Here is a 19,848-nt window from a genome sequence, read left to right as displayed (position 1 = left end):
CCACTTCAGTACTCAGGAACTTTAGTTTCTTACACATTACCATTCTACAAAAAGTGCTTTGTCTTTTGTTCTGCAGAATTAAAGAATTTTCCTACAAATGAAACAGAAATGTTTGTTCCTTTTTGTGGCAACTTTATTTTCTTTAACTTACATTTTTTATTTGATGTTGTGAGGATGCTGTTCTTATGGTCTGGTTAGGTTTAGGCACAATAAATTAGTTGGTCAGGGTTCCAAAACATCACGTTTAAATCCCCTTATTGATCACGACAAACATCTGGAAACTAACCTGACTGCTTTCCTTTCCTGATGACACTTGAAATGTTAGGACTTTTTACACTACAGTAGTTTTCAGCTCAGTTTCAGTCTTTTAAAAGATCTGAATAACGTTTCATTCTCGTCATTTTCATCCACAAACCATCAAGTGACCCTTCATGGAAACATCTGCATCAATTTGGCTCCTTCACTCAGGTTCGTCCTTGATTGGTCACCTCTCTGTATATTTGGCTGCTAACAGCCTGTTTCAGTGCAGCTCAGGTCAGTCGACACCAAACTGACCCACATTCGACCTCCCTCGGGCGTCTCGTGCCTTCAGGGCTCCTTCGTATCGACTTGCTCCCTCCCTCCGGTCTGGACCTCCTCCAGGGTTCACAGCCAACCCTCAGGATGCAAGTGTGATCCAGCAGCGGAAACACTGCACCTTTACCCTTAATTGTGACCGGACTGAGCCTCTGGGCGCTTCAGGGGCACTGATGCGAGACAGTAAACAGGTAGGTGGAGGTGATCGGGGCTCAGCTGGAGCTCTGGCAAGTTAAACTGTCATCATGTTTCTGATTCGGCTGCTGCAATTGAAATCTGACTAAATATATCAACCCTACAAACAATCCCTCTAGTATAGCTCTAGTATAGAAGTTGAATAACTTTAAATAAATAAACAGGTGTAAGAAATACAAAACAACAGAACTCAGGTTTACATCATTTATTATTAAAACTTTCAGAGCAAAAACAAATAAATCTCCTCTGGACTCGGCTGCTCGTCCTCTGCTGGACGCCTCCTGGCTCTGCATCTGCTTCACCGCCTGCAGCTCTGAGAGGGAGAAGCACAGAAAACCACTTTTAGAGATTATTGTAATGCACCTCCCACAGTTAAACTACCAGTGTAGTCTTAAATACAACATGCATCTGTTTTCCTGTATTAGTTTTTTGTAAAGTCACATCATGTGTGAATGATAAACTGCAGGGGAACTAACCTGGAAGTCATCCTGGTGTCACCACGGTGCAGTCGCTTGGTCTCCTGCAGCTCTGGCATTTAATCACACATCAGTCTTCATTTTACCTACAAAAACAAATAAGAAAAACAGGAATAAACCAAATATCAAGTTAATTCTACAGACAATGGCATTTACTACTTCTATAATATCCTGCACAGCTCCACGTTTTAAATGATTTGGGCAGAGCTGTGCTGGAAATTATGATGAAGTCACTATTTTCTCGTCCATCTACACAAAAAGTGAAAGCATGTGTTTGTATATTGTGACGTATGAGGTGCTATAAAAGGGGAGAACTCCAGTATATTTATAGGTCTATGAGAAATGTATTAATGTTTTGTACCTATTTATCCATTTACTATATAGTTAATCTTTGAAAGTGTGTCTCCCCAGTGTTTTAATTCGTGGTGCTATCATACAGTTATAGAATCCAACAGATACTCAGAAGGTATAAAGTAGCACACACAAATATGTGGGTATTCAGCAGTTGGCCTACATGTATGCACAGAGTTTGCACAGCCTTTATGTTGTGATATTCATAGAATCTCAACGTCTAACAACAGCCTTCATTAATTATCATCAACCACGTAATTTAGTTCTGATTTCTGGCAAGTTTGGTCCTTCATACGAGTCTCTTCTTTTAAGGCAATCATTCTTTAAAAATTAATAAGCTGAGTGTCAGGCATCCACAGTATTACCCTGTTATACTTTACTGACTGCCGTGACTCACCATGGTTTGCTGTTGTGGATCCTCAGCCTCCTGCGATCGGTCGAGGCTCCTGTGGCGAGAGAGAAACAATGAGACCCTGGTATTGAACTGGTCAGCAGGCTCCTACCATCACTTCTATGCTTGTGTTACAAAATCATTACTATTTTTGAGGTTGCCACCCATAGAAAGACAAAAAATGACAGTGTGTGAATCTCTGTGTATTTTATGTGATCATGTTTGTGTTGGAAGCTACTGTGGAGCAATGGTGTTATAATGTAAACATGCATCACAAGTAAAAAAATTAAAAAAAAACTCTGTAGATGTGAGAAATACAAGTATGTGGTACAAATTGTATGATAGTTAAATACTGGTCGAGTTTTAGAAGGGGAAAAAAAAAGAGCATCTGAGCACCCTGAAGTAGAGTCGTGTTTACAAACTGCAGAAAGGACGAGAAATATTCATGACGACAACATTCAGATCTGTTGGGATCCTCAGGGAAGGTGGTTCTGTTAGAGCCATGTGAAGCTGACTTCGTACTGACCCGTCGGGGGTGTTAATGAAAAACCCCAAACAGAGCTTTGAGCTACGCACCATGACCTTATACAAAAGTAAAACAAGGTCAGTTTCAGCGTCCGTCTTGCAGACTTTGGGCAGAGCCCTTTTCAAAAGAGGCCATTAGAGGCCTGAAGGGTTATTCTGGCATCACACTCAGGACAGGACATGGAGAAGGATTTGTTGAATCAGGAGTTAAGGTTTGGTTGGAAAATGGATCACAGTGCAGACAGACACATCTCGACAGCCTCCAGGGCTTGATTTCATGACATCGGATGAACACAGTGCAGGTTCCTCTTGATCGAGGTTGAGAACCATAAACTCCAGGAAGCACCTTTACAGCTACAAGACAACTCCTATGGTACAAGAAAACGGGCCGGTTTCCAAAATACTGGCTGGGCAAGTCTAACAGGAAGGTTGACAAAATATAAATAGTAAGAGGAACTGAGATGAGAGAGGAAAGAAGAGCAAGAGATCAGCACTGGGGAAAGATTACATGTCTCTCCATTGTTCTCCACACAAACAACTGACTGCTGGATGTGAAATAACCAGCAACTAAAAACTAATATTTTTGCTGTGTTTGGTATTCGTGTCTTACATTGTACGCCCTCTAAAAAAAACCATTTCCTCCTCAAAACAAACACCATCCTTTAGATCAGTGGTTTCAGAGTCTGTAAGTGAAGATGTAATCCATTTGAACTGAATGTTTATTAAGTGATATTTGTGAGTTTACAGCACAGTTTGGAAAAAATAAAGTGGTGCATTTTTATTGTGGTTCCTCCATTTCGTTCTCCTCGTTTGTTGCCTGTTCTCTCACATTTAGCTTTATGAACAGAATATCCAATAGTTTTAGAACTGCATTTGCCATTATGCTTTGGGGGATGTACATAAGTGTGTCATAACATTGCCATGTGTTCTGTGAGTTAACATACATGCTCTAAATCAGCTCCATTAAAAAGTATGCCTGATAAACTACTAGTAGTGTCTGTTCACAATCTAACCACTTGTGTGAAGATAACAATCACTGGATTACTTTGATACTGAAGAAAACATTCTGTTTAAAAGCCAGATTTATTTGGATTAGTGTCAAAGATGTGATGTCATTGTATATCATGTCAGTGTGTTTAGACCAAAGTTTCTGTTATCTTGTATGGTTGTTTTTTTTTTTACATAACTTTTTCAAATCTGTCTTTAAAATATCTCCCCTGGAGTGCACATTACACCCAAAGTAAGGTTTGTACAGAGTCCAGAGTTTAAATATGTTGTCAGTTATCTTTACTCGCACTTCTGAGTGAGTCAGAGGTGCTCACCTCCACTACGGTGTAGAGAGAAGAGCAGGAATAAAGAATTCAAAGGATGGATGATAACCAGAGTCTCTGGTGAGTACTTTGTTCATTCAGACTGAACTAAACCCAAACAAAGACAAATACACCCCATCTGTGCTTGCTTGCTCCCAGAAAAATTTAAATAAAAAATTCTGTTGACTGCGTGGGGTGAATACACCATTTAAAATTTCTTTATGAAGTTTTCAGAACACTGTTTTCTTCCCTGACAAATGTAGTATTACTGAAGTTCAGAAATCTTTACTTCAAAGAGAGGATGTACTGAAAGAGGAGCGGAACTGCTTAAAATGTACTCAGATATTAGTCGTAAGTTGTCTGAATGCACATTTGCATTTTTCAAGAATCGGAAAAAAAAAACAAACCATCAAAACCCACTGTCACAAACACACAAAGGCTGGAGCAAAAAAAGAAGGGAAACCTGCATTGAGTGTTGGATCAAGAACAGAATGTCTGACATAGAAATTTCATTTTATATACAAACCCACCCAGCGCAACCCCAGCAGTATGTGACGTGCTCACTTCAAAACTGCAAGATGTCCCAACCCACTACCACAAACATTTTAGTTTATAGTTTTAGAGACATTTCACAGTCAGACAGATGGAGTCAGGAGTAGTGATGACAGGTGGAGCAGTTCTATCCGTTATCAAGGTTGTGACACAACTAAACAAACAAATGTGCTACGATTAAATCTAAATACTTTGAATGATTTTAATAATTTGTCATGGTTCAACACTAAACTACTGAACCTTAAAAATGGCAGAACTGCAGGCACACTTGTGCAGTTAGAAGTTTAACTAATAAATTAAAAAAAGAAACCAAACCTAAACTGTGAAATATGTAAAAGTTCTGACATACAGACACTACCCAAAAACATTTCTTACAGCAATACAATGGACAATGCCATCCCATGAGATGGGCTTTGTGTTTTCACTGAAGAACTCAACTGCAAAATTGAGTACAGCTAAATATTTAATCATTCTAATGGTTTCATTTTAAATGTTGCTTTCATGCCAGAAAATAAAAATACACCCTCTCTCTTGACTTGCAGTGTTACCAAAATAAGACAAATGTGTCAGATTTTCAGCACCTTGTTCCACACATCTGTGGTTCGTGGTAGTGTTGAACTACTGACTCAACAATCCAGACCCGTTCATGCATACAGAGAAGCCAAAGTACTACAACCACACACACACTGCACGGACTATAATGCTTTGCAACATCCACACATAAAAAGGTTGAAGAAAAGAGATCTGCACTGTGATGCCATTCTTTGTAAGTGTGATGCCAGAAGCCCTGTAAAAGGTCACCGTGAGCAGTGACATGGTGAAAAGAGACAACAGAGAGAAGAGTCAAGTTATGGGACAACTGTGCATCTTGTATTATAAACATGGATGGAACACTTACCTTACTTGTTCGGCTGATCTGTGTAAGCATACCTCTGGCTGCAGTGCAAACAAGTCCAGGCTTTACTGTCCACTGACTTCTGCAGAACTACTCATCGTCAATGCAACCCAACTGCAGAGAAGAGCCTCTACTGTGGACTGGGGCAGCCTGTCTTTGACAAGCTGGCTGACTGCAGCTAACACACCTCATTTATCCAAAGACATGAAGCATACACACAACCACACAGGCAACAGGCACACGCACGATCCTCTCTTCAACCGCAAGGTGCATGGAACTTCCTGCCTCGGGTAGGTTGGTGTATGAAGTTGGTCAGGTCAACTAGTGCAGGTTCTGTCATCAGATTTTAGGATTGGGGAGTTTCACACGATGAGAACAAATATGGGTGGGTGGGATGGCAGATTAGGGTTGAAAGCCACAAATCTCGAGTCGTAACTGCATGTGTCAAATCTTTGGTTTCAATTTTTTCTCAAATATGTCATGTCATGTGAAAAATGGGTTGACACAGAGGATGTCTGTGACCCAAAACTCTAATTTTTCAAAAATTGGTGCCCCAGCTGACTTAAAATTTTAGGTCACGAATGCTGTCATAAAGTGTTGGACTCTTCTGAACCGCTGATATACAGTTACTGTGAAGTTTGAAGTGAGATTGATGCCCGCTTTGGGGGACTTAAAAAAAAAAAAAAGATATACTATGCAGGATTATTACAGTATTTACAAAAGTAATCCATCTCAATCTTCACTTGCCACCAACTAGAAGTGTGCATGGTGTGTGCATCTGCAGTGACTCTGCCGTCTGCATTCATTCTCAACCTTTCGGCCCAGGAAAAAAGCAGGTGTGTAGCTCCAATCATATGACAGCACAAAGGGGCGTGAGGTCTGGTCTCTATATGACACATAGTTACATGGCTGTCTTCATCATGGATATAGTAAAAAAAAAACTGCAGGTCTGTGTGTGATTGACCAAGGAAGGGGCTGAGCTACACACACACAGAGTAAATCAGTGCAGCAAACAGGGTGAAGCTCGCACTTCAGCTGTATTCGCACAAAAAAATCTGAAGGGTTGTGTGGAGGAGGAGGTGTATTGGTTTTCTGTTCTGGAATACATTCTTTGTTCTCACCATCAATGCACCCTCTCTTCATTCACCCTTTAGCTCGCTCGACCACCAGAGCTCTGTCTCGCTAGCTGAGCTGGGGAAGAGGGTGCAACTTTAAATGGTGTTTAAAAACAGCAATAAAACCCTGCATAGTACAACTTAGGAGTCCTCTTCAAGATCACCAGTGTGAAAATATTTAGATGTAGTCTTTGTGAAGAGTTCCATACGTTTCTGCAGAGCCACTGTAAAGCTCAGCGTGGTGGATCTGGCCAGCGCCATCTGAACTCCTGGCTAATACAAAAATGGACAAAAGAGTGTAGCGTTTGTGAAGGCTGATTGAAGCCTGGGTGCAGATAGCAAACAACAATCTGTTAGTCAAACTGCCTATGACCTTAATTATGTATAACTTAAAGCCCCCGCACAAGATGAACGAATGAATTCACCCCTTGTACAGCTGTCATGAACAAGAAAATTCACTAAAGTCCAAAACTTTTTTTTTTTTTTTTTAAACCAGGCTGTGTCCTAGGGTTGGGAAATCTCTACATCTTCCATTTGGCCATATCAGCTGCCAATATATATATACACACTAGTCCTTACAAATAACATCTCTTTTAAAGATTTTATTTAAATATCTGCTTTACCAATAAAAAGTGCTAATCCTGCTCCAAATACAGTAACTGTGTAGATGGTCAAATGAGTGTGGTGCCATGAACAGCAAATGTTGTCTGCAAACTTTCCGTAAATATGCATGTCAATGTTTGATTAAAATCAGACTAAGTCAGAGTGTTTTGTAATAGGGTGTTAAAGTGTTGCTAGCAAAGTCAGTTTAATCTTGTGTACTTGCAGCTTTACAAGCCATAATCCAAACTATAGCGCCGATACCTAACAGGATAACAAATAACTGCAATCATCAAGAAATCGGTGCCATTTGGTCTTCAAGAATGATAGCTTTGAACTTAACCACTCCAACAGAAGCTACAGACTTTGAATTTCTTGGTTTGGAAAGTTCCTTCTCATAGTCCAACACCTTTAAAGATGGTCAAACCTGTTAAAGAAAAACAAATTGTACACAACACCAACACACAGACATAACAGTACAAGTTTTAAAATGAACACTTAGGCCAAGTCAGTAAGATCTTTAAGCACTATTTTTCAGAATGTTCCGGTGATGTTTGGAGGATATCGTCTTCTGTTTTACTACAAGCAAAGCTCTAAATGAGCCTAACAAGATTCATAGTTGTCCAATATGTTACCATTTCTTTTAGCATTAACTTCCATGTACTCATGCTGACATTTGTAATTAAAAAAAAAGTATTGGGGGCCAATTAACTTTCCCCCCTTTTCTTGTCTTTTTTTCACTCACTATACAACAAAATCTCCTTCGGCAGTTGCTAATTACTCAAAGTCAGTTCAATATCTGTATGCCCTCTATGTTAGACAGTCAACAGTCCCACTTACAAGAGAGCACTCAACAGGTTAAATCCAAAGGACTTCATTGTTTTGATTAATCATTGTAAATCCTGGTAAGAGTAAAGTCTCATGTAAATAAGCACTAAAAAAAAATTGTACGCAAATCGCTAGTATACCACTGCAGACTGACCTTGGGAAAGTTTAATTTTAAGCAAATTTAGTTTAATGTTGCATTTCTATTTAGGCTGTGACCTGAAAAACAAATATACCAGCATCGATCCACAACCAGATTTTTAAACTGGTTGTATCCCACCCTTAGTGTAGAACTATACACGTGATTTTACAAAACCAACATGGCGTGTGGACTACAGAGGAGTCCATATTCTTTGCATTAACATCTACTCCTACCATTGAAGTGTATAGAGTAACATAATTACAGTTGAGGTTCTATTGCATAAATGGTCACTATGCAAGATTGCTGCAATTTCCTGATGCCAAATTGAAACTTTTCTAATAACTTGTCATAGAGGACAATCTTTGCTTTTACTTTCATCTACAGGCTTAGAAATGGCTTGATAAACAGATATGCCACAGGGCATTGGCCCACTCGATCTAATCCTTGTTTTCATCCCGATGTCGGTCCAGTGTGTAGGTTTCTAAAATATCCCTTAGTATAAGCTACGCAGCCACATATTCCTCCACAGTCCATTATCTTTAAAGCTGGTCAAACCTGTTAAGAAAAGATGTACATAACACAAACACACGTGACATTGTAAATGAAAAGTCCGGGATACTCTAATGAGATTACCAAATCCATCCAAGCATCTGAAGAGCTCAGTTTGCAGCCATTTCAGGTGTGTTTTGCAGGGTTCCCGGTCGCCAAAAGAAGAGGGAAGATTTTCTTGGGCTGCTAAAAAGAATCTTGGGCTCTTACGTCCTCTATTGCCAGTATTTGCCTATTTGGCAAAGTAAAATAACTACCACAGGATGCAATGTAGCCACCCAGCTATAGGTCCAATAGTTGTCCAAAGTCAGCCATTGGACAGACCCTTAGTGTTTACAAAAGAGCACTAAAGGTGACTCCAAAGGCAAGGAAGAAAGTCACTTCCTGTTCTTGTTCATATTTCAACTTAATGTAAATTCAACTTCAATAATCCAGAGTTTCAAGAGAGTATCAAGGCTAGTGCCAGGACAAATTAAGAAAGTGCCCTGCTCCATCTCCCAGGAAATTTGCCATTTCCAAAAATAAAAAACATAAAATAAAAAAAACACAGTCAAATGAAACAGTTATTCTTGAAAAGGTGTAATTAATGCAAGAATACTTACACTTTACAGTTTATACCCCACCTCCTGCTACCACACAATTGAGAAAAGCTTGCTGAAGCAAGCCAACGTTCACTTGATGCTAAATGACAAGATAACACCTCAAAACAGGTACTGACATGAGAAATGGGGAGAGGCCAGAGCAGGCAGCAGAGAAAATATTCAATTGCAACAAGACGTTCCTTTCTTATGGTTATTATGTAAAAAAGGTGGGCATAAAGTTAAGTTGGAATCCATGATCCTCCGGATGTCAACAAAAAGGTAGCCCACACAATCATACTTTTATCCCTTTCATTTGAGGGTAAAGATTCTTAAAAGTTCTTTTAAAACGCGGAGCTCTTACTTTTGTACCGTTGCCAATGATGACATCAAGTACAGTTTAAACATGTTATTTCCTAAATGCAGAAAATAAAAGCACTGTGGTCTCCACATGAATTTTACACAGTATAGCTTGTTACACACAGTAGCCAACTGTTGTTATTGTTGTCCCAGCAAGCTCTGTAGATAGTATAAGTATGCTGATAGTATAAACCAGCCACGTAATATGTGTATTAAATAAGGCTTTAAGGAGCAGCTCATCTTCCTCCTGTAGTATAACTAGATGTAAAAGGAGAATTCACAAGCTGGAGGCAGTGAAATATCAGATTGTCCTGTCAATAACAAACAGTTCAAAGGGTGCAGCAGACACGTCCACTGTAGTAATGAGCCATATCAATCTTGAAACTGAAAGGCAGGGTAGAGAAATGAAAGTCTGGAATTCTTGTCTTCTTACAGGTCCCACACATTGAATTGTTGGCCAGTGGAGTATAAGCTGTGCACATTTAGGATGTATATGTATTCTCTATATGCAACGTTGGCTATGCTCACCAACCCAACGATGTCATTTAGCTCCATAAAAAAATAAAAAAAATAAATATTTGGGATTAACAGCCAGAAAAATTGTAAATATAATAATGGAAATAATAGGTAACTGACATTTACTGCTTCCTGAAAGTAAATGCTCAAGTTTTCATCCACAGACAAAGTCTAATATATACTATATGTATGCTTGAGATTCCTGTGGTCATCATCCCTTCAAAACTGACCTCAATGCACATTATTGTAATGTTAAGTCCAACTGAGCCACTTTCCAATCATGCAAAGGCAGATTTAACTGTGCCAACAAATAGTATGAACTTAGGACTCAAATTATTACTTAATTTTGATTAATACAGTCAAGACTTTTATTTTTGTTCTTTAAACATCCTCTGATATAGCCCCAAATAGGTCCTATTCTGAATTTTACTATGGTTACATGCAGGTTTGAAAAAGATGACCTGTTTAACTGACAGGAACCCAATTAATGTAGTTTATAGTCTAAACACATTGTTTCTTCATCTTCTTGGGAGTTTATTTGCAACAGGCCAACAACTGGTTTTAGCTTGCAGCCTCTAATTCTATACATATTTATTTATTTATTTATTTTTTTAACCACCGAGCATAATGTAGCCTATACAACAAGATTCAAATTAAATTACGCTGTTCATAGCCTCCAAACTACTTAATGGAAACGTGTCTAATTCACATTTCTTTTGGTTTTTTGCGTCATGACTGAACTTCGATCAACTGACAAGCTTTTGCAATAGACCATCTCATTGATACAAGCACAGCACAGGCTGAGATCTTAATAACGTCTAGTTACACAAGTTATAGTTGTGATGACTCAGGTTGTATTTATAACACGCAACTTCAGAAATTTTGGTTGTCTACTTCTAGTAATGGGGTTGATGTTTACACATTTGGATGAAATGTCATCACATTTTCAAAACACAGCCAGCTTCTTATCTGTGCATCGACCAGAACTGCTGCAGTAAAAGGGCAAGTGCAGTGATCATTGGTATCAATTCAAAATATATTCTGGACTGCATGTAAACGTTGTCAATAACCCCAGCCTAAAACATGAACATGAGAACTGCATCCAAAGTAGACTGAGTGTCAGCAACAGACTAAGTCTGTGAAAGACAGAATGTGTTCATAGGGCTACCCACAACCCAACATACTGCTACACAGGGTTTCTTAAAGGTTCTATGTGTTATATTTCTGCTTTCCTGAAGGATAACAGTTCCCACTGAATGAAACATCTGATACAAATCTTCTGATTTGTAAAATTTCAAGTGCTGGATGTCGACTACTTCATAGCTTTTGTAGATGAACAGTTTCCTGCCATTCTGTCCTAACCATATCCCCACCTAACTACGTCTTTGATAAATTACAGTTGACTAAGCTAAAAATGCCATTCTGAATTTTCAGAAAATGAAGTGTCAAAGACTTGGGGCATTTTTTAGCAATGCTTGCTTCTGACAGGGCCACATGTATTTGCTCAACAAAAGGTCAGGCTGCAGCAAAGATAACACATAGACCCTTTAAGTCCTAATGTGGCTAATTTTTCCACATTATCTAATTAGTGCAAACAACCAATTGTTGGGATTTGGCTGCTTTCTTAATGCACCGTAGGTTTCAGATTTTAGGAATAAATGTTTACGGTTTGTCCTGATAGAACCAGTGTCTCTTTATTGTAATACATGCTTTGACTCCAAATGTATGGCACAAAACACAGCCATAGAAATTTGAGAAAAGGGTTACAATTATCACTTCACTGCGACTCACAGAGCATAATACATCTAGAAAAGAAAATTATACATGGTCAGAAAGAGCTATCAGACCACACAAAGGTGATCCATCTTTCAATACTACTGACAATACAAAATAAAAATGGAAATAGACTTTCATAAAAAGGAGTAAATTGTCAGGCTAAAATGTAGCAACAACTTAAACTTAAATACAAGAAATGCACGTTTGTTTTGAAGAATCTATACAAATGGTGCTGCTGGGAGCATCAAAGACCAGCGTCTAAAAACGAGGTTTCTTAGAAGGACCGTCAAACTCCTCACGGACCCTGCCGAACCCAGCATTACCAGGACCCATTCCCCTGGGACCACCCTGGGAGAAGCGCTCATTGCGCTGTGGGGATCAATTTACCAAGGAGGCAAATAGGAGGGTGGGGAGTAATATATGGGGTGCGCAAGCACACAGTTCATGTCCATGTGGAAGTGTATAAAAAGTTATGGCAATAGAGGTGGTTTTATATCGTGAGCAGATTTAAAACATAACCAGCAGGAGACACATCCGAAGAAACCGTTCGTTCCAATATGAAGGTCCACAGGTGCCACAGGTTACATACGGAAAAGGAAGAGAGGGTAATGCTTTTGTTAGTCAGTGCCTACCTAGTATGGTCTCTCCAGTGCATGCCAAGACTAATCAAAAGTCTTAATAGGTACTAGGTATAGCATTTTTAAATGCTTACCAAATTTACCTATGCACATCAATTAAATGTTGCAACAGATAAAATAAGTACACCTCTTGGAGGTTTTAACAAATACATACATAATTAACTGTATATCGTTATAAATAAAGCCCAAACTAGGGCTGGGCAATATATAATGTTATCGTGATTTGAGACTATTTATCATCTTAGATTTTGGATATTGTGATATGACAATAATGTTGTCCTGTCCTAGTTTTGAAGACTGCATTACAGTCAAGTAATGTCATTTTATGAACCTATCCAACTTGTCTTTACCCACTTAGTCATTATATCCCCACTGTTGTGATAATACAGCATTAAGCTAGTGTTGTGAAAAAGTACCCATATTCATCCCTACAACACTGTTGCAATACAGACAGAGGTTTGGTTGAAATTATCGCGATATCTGATTTTGAAGCTCAATCCTGGTATTCATGAAGTGCTATTGAGACTTGACACTTCAAAATATTGAACAATATATTGTGTATTGCGATGCAGCCTAAAAATATTGTGATATGAATTTAAAGCCATACCGCCCAGCCCTAGCTCAAACATTTCATATATTCCTTTTGCTGTGGTCGGAGTTGATGTAAACTTAGAAATTTAAGAAAACATATGAAATTCACAGCAGTACAGTGACAATTTGACAGAATTTTGTCATTTCCAATTTTCCTGAAAATAAAGTATCAATCTGTTGTCACAGCCCCTCTTATGGCACTGCATTAAAAACAGCATCTAAAGTACTCCGACTGTGACCAGAGTCTTAAATACGGGAACTGAACAAGAATATACGTGTACAGTAAAATGTAAGTATTGCACAACACATAAACCTAAACAACTTTTTGCAACAGAGGAAGAAAAATCGGTGGTCATTATGCAGTTCACATGTGAAATGGGACATGTCCTAGTTAAACTACAATGGTGTGAAAATCGTGCTTTTCGCAAAACCTGGTATCAAACAGAGGCTTTGGATTGCAACACAAGCCTTTGACGAAGCAATGTGACAAGAACGGAACACATGTAATGAGAAAGAATGTAGAATTTACTTCTCTTGAACTGGATTTTACTCGACACCAACCTGCTCAGCTTACTGAGTTGCGCTATATAATGAGGTGTGAGTGTATAACTACATGTAAAAACAGCCCGTCACGTGTCACTGTAAATGCAACTTCTTTAAATCTGAAACTGTTGCTTGAACCACTGGCTTTACTTTCTGATCCAATAAAAGCCTTTTTCTGAAGACATTTAAAAAGGGAAATGGTGCTTTAAATTGAATGCAGGATAAAGTAACCAGGCAAGGCTTCTGTTGTCATTGAACAAAAAGCTACAAATGTGAAAGCTCACCATTTTTAAAATACAAAGTGTTTAGTAAATAGAGCTACGTATTGGAACAAACTTCCGTAACTGAATTTGATTCCAATTCACAGGGGCCCAATTTGTTCTGACTGATGATTCAATAACAATTAGGTTAGGGATATTTCATTTACAATATCAATTGTACCTGGATATCTATCTATATCTCAAGATCAATATAAATTGAGATTTTGGGGGAAATAAGGCTTTAAACTGTATAAGGAACACTCCATCTGATGTTATCATTAATAGTTCATATTGACATGATTTCAGAGGTGTGCAGTTAGAATCTACTTGTGGATAAATTTACAGGACACGGTTTTGATTTAACATCTACTTATTTAAAGTGATATATTGAAAGAATAAAAAGGCAGTGATGATGTCGATTAGTGTATTTTAACTACCTAAGAAAAATAAAAAAAATGAGCTCCCATTTTTAGGGTTTAGGCTTTAGCCAGTCCACTATAGATTTAATTTATGAGGTCACCTGAAAGAACAATGCCGTCCCTATGCTGTGTGTGATAAACCCCAACACACAGACAGCAAAAGACAGAAGTGGCACACCCTTGACAACCCATTCAGAGTTAACCGCTGCATAGCTGTAATTACTTGACTGTTTCCACACAAACATTTACCCACTAGTCTGGTAGATTTCCTTTAAAACAAATCTACCTTTTGCACTTGTCAGGCGTTAATCTCACACATCCACAGAAATCATATATTAAGGTTTGATTTTTAAATTTAATAAACTGATAGCGGTTGATTGTAATGCAGATCGATGTGAACTGGAAAAAATTGCCATCTCTACACCAAGCCCTTTCAGTATTTTGGAGCAAACACTAAATCAACTGCAAACATTTTATACAGAACATCAAGATTTCATTAAAATGTTTCTGGAAATGTGATTCATTCAGGACTGAGAATGTTCACTCATTTAAGTGTTCCCTTTGTCAACTGTAATCCAGAAACAAACCCAACATTGGTACTACAAGTCTGCCAAAAGCATAGGTCTCAAGCTGAGTCCAGTAGTCCCAAGTGCCATCCTAAACACAAATGGTTACAAGGCTTTGCCTGCCCCCATCAATTAATCCTGCCGTTATTTTTTTTCTTTTCATTTCACATTTCATGCCTCATACCGTCAGCCTGCACTAAAAGCATTGTAAATGCTCAGTAACAAAAACATGTTGAGAAGGGAAAGGTTGTCCAGAAGATGAAATACAAACCTACCTCATTTCTCAAATTGGCTTGCAGTACAAAGCTTTGTACATTATTTCACACTGCCACCCAAAAATACACATAGCCTTCATTTTCTATAATGTCAGAGGATACATGAAACTGCTTATGCAGTACTAAAAAGTGAATTAAAAAAGCTAAATAATTACAGTGTCAGCACTTAAAGGAAAAAAAACAATGGTAAACGCCATTCTGCCTCAGTACAAGAAAAAGTGCCTGTCCAGCTCAGGAGACAGGGCTTGCAATAGAAGTCCACTACACAAACAATTTGAGTAGAGTGAGAAGAGCCACTGGAGTCTGTCTATAGCTGTCAGAGAGCAGTTTTGTGCGATTTTAGTGCAGGTTGACGGTTTTGTAACTGTAAAGCAGCAAGACTCAAGTGAAGCCAATTGAGGGGGCTTGGCTTGCCATTGATGGAAACCCGATCCGGCAGGCAGCATATCTTGTCACCTTCAACAACCAACAAGCCAGCCAAAGACAGCTGGGAACACATCGTTCATATTTTCCCATCCAGTTCGTCCATCTGACCCTTGCACTTAAAATCAGCCAAGAGTCTCTCCAACACAAAGGAAAGCCAAAACAAACTACATCAACTACTGATTTTCCAAAAAGTGGGATACATTACCATTTCGTTGCCCATCAAGCCTCCTGCAGCTCCCATTCCCTGCTGACCCTCAAAGTTCAGTCCACCCATTGGGAACTTAGAATTTGCTGATCCAAAGGGCATATCTAACAGACAGCATGGCAACAAGTCAAGAACACAGACTGCACTTAATACATACTTAAAATAAATATAAGGGACACACTTCTACTGCAGCCTGTTAATTGCACATTGAGTACAAAGAATCAATCTTTGGTGCAAAAAGTCCAAATATATCACATTTAAAATACATTGTGGGTCACCTCAACACTGTAAGCAATGTGCTAGATGCACATGCACTCATTTGATGAGATTAAAACGCTAAGGATCTAAATTTAAGGTCATGTTGGAGGCTGGAGTTATTGTATTATTCAAATGAATTGTCTTATAAATAGCAGCGTTACTTATGTCTTGCCATTTATCACTGGTAATAATTAATATACATGGTGTGGGCCATTTTTCTAAACAACTGACTCAATTAAATGTATTCAAATACGGGAGAAGGACTTACCGCCCATGCCCATGCCTCCATTGGGATTCATTCTCATCTCTCTGTCCCTCTGCAATAAAACAGAATAAAGATTAAACAAAAAAATACTAATCAAAAATTATTTTCTTGTTTATATGTAATAGTCTTGTATTCTAAAGTTAAGGTTAACTCACATCCATGAAGTTGCCCATCCTGTAGTTCTCCTCACGCTGGCGGCGCATCTGTTCTTCCATCTCCCTCTTGCGAAGCATCTCTTCCTCCCGCCGGCGACGCTCTTCTTCTTGTCTATTTACAACGAGGAAAATAATCACGTGACACATGTTGAGCATTTATGTTAACATGTCTGATGATTTATTTAAGGATTTATAAACGAGTGTGAGAGAGGGATAGTTATGACAACAAACAAGAATTCTGCAGAATATAAATACCTCAGCTGCATCTCCTTCCTCTTTTGCATTTCCTGACTGTGCATCTCCTCCATGCGCCTCAGTTCCTCCTGTCGCCTCAGCAGATCTGATAACAAGAAAAGAACAAAAAACATCTTAAGTCCAGGAAACCCAAGAGTTGCAAGCTTCTGTCTCTTTATTAAACCTGACAGCACTACTGAACTTGCCTTGTCGGAGCAGGTTGGCCTGGTGCTCATGGTAGGCATCCTCCATTTCGCTCTCCAGCTTCTCGCGGGCCTCAAGCATGTTCTTCTCCACCTGCTGCCTCTGCTGCTTCTCCATTTCATCCAGGGACTTCCAACGCTTGGAGTACTCGAATTCAAATGTGCCTGGACGAGCAAAACGGGGAGGTTCCTCTCGCTCTCTATAGATACAAGCAACACAACAGACAGCATGTTAGCTCTATGACTTTATTGACAGCAACGACCTACACAGACTTGTCCTTTCAGTTTAAAGATGAAAAAGACGACAGACAACATTTAGAAAATGATGAATAAATGTCTCCGCCTTCCATTAATTTGCACAGGCTAACATCTGCCACTCCACACAAAAGATTGATTTGTAACAGATGCAACCCCCAGACCACTACTACTGCAACCCCCCACACTCACAACACACCATCTGCTGGACACAAAACAATGACTTGAAAGATAAGACCTGCATAATAAAAGTGACTGAGACCCAAGTATAAAACAACTACCTCCCCAAACCAAGAAGCCCATTAAAAGTGATAAACTCACGCTTGATATCTGGGGTTCTTCTGTGCCAGTTTCTCTGGAAGACCGTCTTCATCATCAAACTGCTCCAAAGGCTCAACAAGAACAGGACGGGGTGACCTGAAAAGACCACATGACAAGAAGAATAAGCAAGGTTTTATGCATATTTTGTGGCATACTGACTTAACTGAGCGGGACATGAAATCATTTAGCACTGAAACAGTACTTACGTGGTCAGAAGGAAAACACCCTCGGTGCACCGATCCAAGGCCTTTCTGGCAGCAGGTTTGGAGGCAAACTCAACAATGCCCTTGCCTGTAGAGCGCCCACGATCATCTACGATGACAATAGCCCTCTCAACCATTCCAAACTGTGAGAAAGCTTCTTCCAGGAGCTCATTGGACACAAACGGAGACAGATTCTTTACAGACAGGGCCGCAGAGTGTGTGGCAAATCGGACGCGCAGGGGCCTCCCTTTCATTGGTGTGTCATCCAACTCTGCTTTTGCTATCTCTGCAAGTGCACGGGACTCCTGCCAGACATCACACAAATACCCAAATAAACATTCTTCACAATATTGTAGAATTAACATTTTCAAAATGTTACCAGAAATGTCATTTGTGTATGTAATTACAAATATGGGATGTCTTACCAATCTGATGAAACCAAAGCCTTTGCCTTTGTTGATGAAGACCTCGCTGGGCTCCCCATATTTGGCAAACAGCTTTTTGAAATCTTCCTCTGTGATGTCGTTGGGCAGGTTACCAATGAACAGACGACACCGCTGTGTGTACGTCTTCTCACCGGGTTTCAGCAGCATGGACAGTGTGAACTCCTGTCGATTGACACAAACATACAGTCAAACTCTCACATCTCTGCTTATGCAAACACCACCGGTGTATTCAGACAACGAAAAAAGGAGAAGCAGATACTGAAGAGCAGGTAAGGAAAATTCACATACAGCTGAAATGACACGCATATATTCAAATATAGTCATTTAATTGACAAAATGTCCCTTTAAGTACTCGGGACACGTTCATAAACGTCTTTCCCCGACCAATCGCCCATCCCCCACAAATAATGTAGGTGAAAAAAAAATTGACCTATATATTTTTTAACCAATTCTGGAAAACCTGACACACAAATCGACAAAGGATATCTAAATCGGGGTAAAAAGAAGCCAAAACCAATTACACACTCCATGTTCTTTGTTTTAACTGAACAAAATTAGCATTTTAGCGTGTACGGGTCTTACACAAGATGGCCGACACCTAAACCGACTAAACTGGAGTGCGCTTGATTTCAATCACAGTTCGCACCGCCTTGCAACGCAACAGGCGACATATGGCAGTAGACAAAATAGCTCCACCCGCACAGACTGGTAGATATCGCAAAATCAAGCGCACCGTTAGTTGCATTGAATAAGCTAGCATTAGCCTAGCTAACAACAAAGACTATCGACGCCATCTACAACACAGTGTATATTACCGAGAATGTTACACACCTTAAGCTGGCTCCCGACTGAATGGCCTGGCGCGCTGTCTGTTGCCATTTTCTCCGACTCCTGCCGGTCGTGTTTGGGCCTCATCGGCGATGGTCCTGTCCTCTGGCCTTGTTGAGGGCCTGTCTTCTGGCCATGATGAGGGCCTGACTTCTGGCCTTGCTGAGGGCCCGACTTCTGGCCTTGCTGGGGGGTTCTCTGGCCCTGTGGAGGGCCGCTTCTCTGGCCCTGCTGGGGCGCTGGCTTCGGGCTGGGGATAGGAGGCTGCTTCTGCTGCTGTCCGTTTGTATTTCCCACCGGCGACTTCAGCTGCTGGTTCTGATTTTGGTTCTGGTTCTTGTTTGCCAGGTTAGGTTGAGGAGAGCTGACGTTTGGTTTAGGAGGAGGCGACTGAATCTTCGGTTGTGGTGATGGGGTTGTCTGTTTCGGTTGCTGCTGATCCTGGTTTTGCGGTGCTGGTTTCTGCTGCTGCTGCTGCTGCTGCTGCTGTGGTTGCTGTTGCTGTTGCTGCATCGGGCCTTTCATTGTGAGAGCCGGGCCGGGACTCGGCGGAGGAATGATGGGCAGAGACTGGTTCTGTTGTGGCTTCTGGGGAGTCCCATGCGGTCCCTGATTGGGTCCTCTGTTGAAGTTATTATTTCCCCCTCTCCGATTTTGGTTCTGATTCTGGAAAGGATGGCTCCTAAAATTTGGGTTTCCCATTAGTCCACCCCGCATCGGACCGCCGACCCCGCCTCTGCGTGGCTGGAAGTTATTCATCCCAAAGCCACCGCGATTATGGTTAAATCGAGACATTGATCCTTAAATCAGCAAAGACTAAAAACGTTATAAATGTGCTGCGTAACAACCGCTTCCTACGACTGTAACGGCAGCTCGAGCTTCTTAAAATGGCGACTAACCGTCGTGTGTCTTTCTTTCTCCTGTACGGAGAGAACCAAGAGCCGCCCGGCTCACCTCATTGGTCCGCTGCTCAGGAGGAGGAGCCGCCCGTACGGATGCTGCATTCACGTGCTTCTCGGATATTC

The 19,848-nt window shown here is 40.2% G+C and overlaps 1 protein-coding gene across 2 annotated transcripts; it reads right to left on the bottom strand.

Moving 5' to 3' along the window:
- Positions 1 to 961: 961 nt before the first annotated feature.
- On the bottom strand, positions 962 to 19,752 carry sfpq (splicing factor proline/glutamine-rich). 2 transcript variants are annotated; one of them, XM_037093128.1, is made up of 12 exons: positions 18,827 to 19,752; positions 17,975 to 18,157; positions 17,553 to 17,854; positions 17,347 to 17,442; positions 16,774 to 16,970; positions 16,589 to 16,673; positions 16,334 to 16,445; positions 16,182 to 16,230; positions 15,656 to 15,759; positions 1,996 to 12,101; positions 1,248 to 1,333; positions 962 to 1,084 (listed from the first exon to the last, which is right to left on the bottom strand). In XM_037093128.1, exons 1-10 carry the CDS (start codon positions 19,616 to 19,618, stop codon positions 11,991 to 11,993), a joined length of 2,031 nt encoding a protein of 676 aa, XP_036949023.1. In that variant the 5' UTR covers positions 19,619 to 19,752; the 3' UTR covers positions 962 to 1,084; positions 1,248 to 1,333; positions 1,996 to 11,990. The 2 variants fall into 2 exon arrangements, with proteins under 2 accessions (XP_036949023.1, XP_036949024.1); XM_037093129.1 differs by having other exon boundaries at positions 1,996 to 2,044.
- Positions 19,753 to 19,848: the final 96 nt, after the last annotated feature.

This window comes from Acanthopagrus latus, chromosome 3, assembly GCF_904848185.1.
Source record: "Acanthopagrus latus isolate v.2019 chromosome 3, fAcaLat1.1, whole genome shotgun sequence".
Classification (NCBI taxonomy): Eukaryota; Metazoa; Chordata; class Actinopteri; order Spariformes; family Sparidae; genus Acanthopagrus; species Acanthopagrus latus.
Note: the sequence above shows the minus strand (reverse complement) of the source record. Positions and strands in the feature narration are given on the sequence as shown.

Excerpts from the sequence above, each read along its gene's own strand:
- sfpq (XM_037093128.1), bottom strand. The coding sequence starts at position 19,618 with ATGTCTCGATTTAACCATAATCGCGGTGGCTTTGGGATGAATAACTTC. Across the intron at positions 18,158-18,826 it reads CAGTCGGGAGCCAGCTTAAG|GAGTTCACACTGTCCATGCT; the intron begins GTGTGTAACATT and ends GTCAATCGACAG. Across the intron at positions 17,855-17,974 it reads GCTTTGGTTTCATCAGATTG|GAGTCCCGTGCACTTGCAGA; the intron begins GTAAGACATCCC and ends GATGTCTGGCAG.